General features: G+C 44.4%; 1 protein-coding gene across 1 annotated transcript; it reads left to right on the top strand.

The window, feature by feature from the left end:
- Positions 1 to 1,424: 1,424 nt before the first annotated feature.
- LOC131699599 (nanos homolog 3-like) lies at positions 1,425 to 1,919 on the top strand. Its single transcript, XM_058996690.1, has one exon. It carries the CDS (start codon positions 1,425 to 1,427, stop codon positions 1,917 to 1,919), a length of 495 nt encoding a protein of 164 aa, XP_058852673.1.
- The last annotated feature ends 243 nt before the right edge of the window (positions 1,920 to 2,162 follow it).

Below are 2,162 nucleotides of genomic sequence, written 5' to 3'. Positions count from 1 at the left end.
ATTAATTTAATTAGATTTAACGTTGTATTTTTTATGCATATCATTCCCCCCATTCCTTTTTTTCTCATTAACTTAAGCTTACCTTTTGACAGCCTCAATCTCCCCCTGTCCACGTCATTTTCCAGTTGCAGCTGTCTTTCAGCACTTGATTACATTTGCTCAAAATGTGTTGATAATTTGCCCTGAACCGACGCTGCAGCTAGATGTTTGTGTGGCTATACCCGCTGTAAAATATCTGTGTGTCCGCCAGAAAATACACACGACCGTGATTACACTAACATTTATTAAAACATTTTTAGAAGTTAAAAAAAACAGATACCGGTATTAATATACTCGATCTGCTTTTATAGATACGCTGAAGTTTTAAATTATACATGTACAGTAGTTGCTTCTGATTCATGTCGTTTAAATTAAATGCACTTCATTTTCTGACATTCGGATTCTTCAATCTCCGCATATTCGCTTCTCATTGGTCAGTTTCTCTAGTTACGGCTGCGCAGCTCCAGGATCGGATCAAGATTTTGGATCAGTGGAGCTTGGTTCTGATCCGCTTAGTACAACGTCTTTTCATGATCCGGCTCCAGTGAGCACGGATCCGATCCTGTTTTTTGATCTCGTTAGTACAACCGGCCCCAGGTGTAACACTGTGGTGTTTAGTCATGTGGAACTCTAAATAATTGCTAAACGTTATGGGTTTAATTTGTGTCGTAGTTTAATGATTAGATTTTAAGCACCAGCCCTGTTATAAACCCGTACAAAATGTTTAAAAAATGTTGCAAATCATAAACAAGTCCCAGAGTTTACAAAATAAACACCGCAGGGTGTTTAAATCCTAACACATTTAGAATTACAAACTCAGTGAGGTGTTTGAAAAGAGTTTTAAAGTTAAACACTCGGTCTTACAGTGTACGATACTGTGTTAATACACATACTGTATGTGAATCTGCAGGTTACCATCCCTGTCAACGCGTTTCAACAATTAATGTACAGTAACAAATATTAATAAACTGGCGTCAGAGAACGGTTCTGGCGTCAAAGATTCATTCCATTCCGCGTCGCTGATTTTGCACACCGCTAAACCCCGCGGTTTCAAACGTCTTGTATTATTATAAAAATTCACCATCGAATAATATTATAAAAAGAAAAGAAAGAAAAATGAAATCGCGAGTTGCAAAGTGTTGCAGCTTGAATGTGCCTGGAGGTTAGTTGGTCGGTTCTTTTCGATGGTTTGTTGTATTGATTTTGGGCCGCCTTGGTCAAGGATTTGAGGAACGGGGTGTTACTGTATCCTGGGACCCTGCCTTAAAATTCAAATTCAGGTTCTGGATTGACAGGTCGAAGCTTGAGTACAGGTGGCGACTCCGAGTGCAGACAGTCCAACCGCAAGTCTTTGTGTGTGTATCGTTATTTTACTTTGATCAAAAATGGACCGCGGTAACCAGAGCTTCGACGTTTGGAAAGACTACTTCGGTCTGGCCGAACTGCTGCAGGAAACGAGGACTCGTGGCGCTGCTGGAAGCAAGCCGGGTCCCGAACCGAGTGCCGGTGCTGCAGCCGGCATGGCGGCGACACAGCCCGACCGCGGTACGAAGCAGCAGAGCGCTTCAGAAGTCAAGTCGCCGGCGCTAAACCAACCCGACCCGACGGACAGAGTAAGCAAGTTATGCGTTTTTTGCAAAAAGAACGGGGAGTCCAGAAAGGTCTACAACGGCCACAGCTTTAAGGATGGTGACAAAGTGTTGTGCCCCTATCTTAGACGCTACAAGTGCCCGCGTTGCGGTGCCACCGGAGATCAAGCGCACACGAAGCGCTACTGCCCGCAGCGTAACACAGACTACCACGGCCCGCTACAGAGAAGCGAGACGGGCAAGGCGCCAGGGGGGTGCCCCCCTTCAGTGATACCCCACAAATATATTTGAGATGCACACGGCCCAGAACCGCCCCAGACCGGCAGGCTCCGATTCAAGTCTGGGGAAGCAAAAACACAACTGGGACGGCGGGTAACCGTTCTTCCTCAAAAAACCAAACCAAACCCCAGTTGTTTTAAATGTGGATTTGTTGTTTGTTCTCGCTGCACTTTGCTGCCGTGTTGTCTGCGTTTACAAGCTGTACTTTGTTTTGTGCTGTAAATAAATATTCGGCATGTTAATGTATTACGAGTC

This window comes from Acipenser ruthenus, chromosome 23 (genome assembly GCF_902713425.1).
Source record: "Acipenser ruthenus chromosome 23, fAciRut3.2 maternal haplotype, whole genome shotgun sequence".
NCBI classification, from domain to species: domain Eukaryota; kingdom Metazoa; phylum Chordata; class Actinopteri; order Acipenseriformes; family Acipenseridae; genus Acipenser; species Acipenser ruthenus.
This window is presented reverse-complemented; position numbering and strand designations above follow the sequence as displayed.

Bases quoted from the DNA above. Each gene is read 5' to 3' on its own strand.
- LOC131699599 (XM_058996690.1), top strand. From the start codon at position 1,425: ATGGACCGCGGTAACCAGAGCTTCGACGTTTGGAAAGACTACTTCGGT.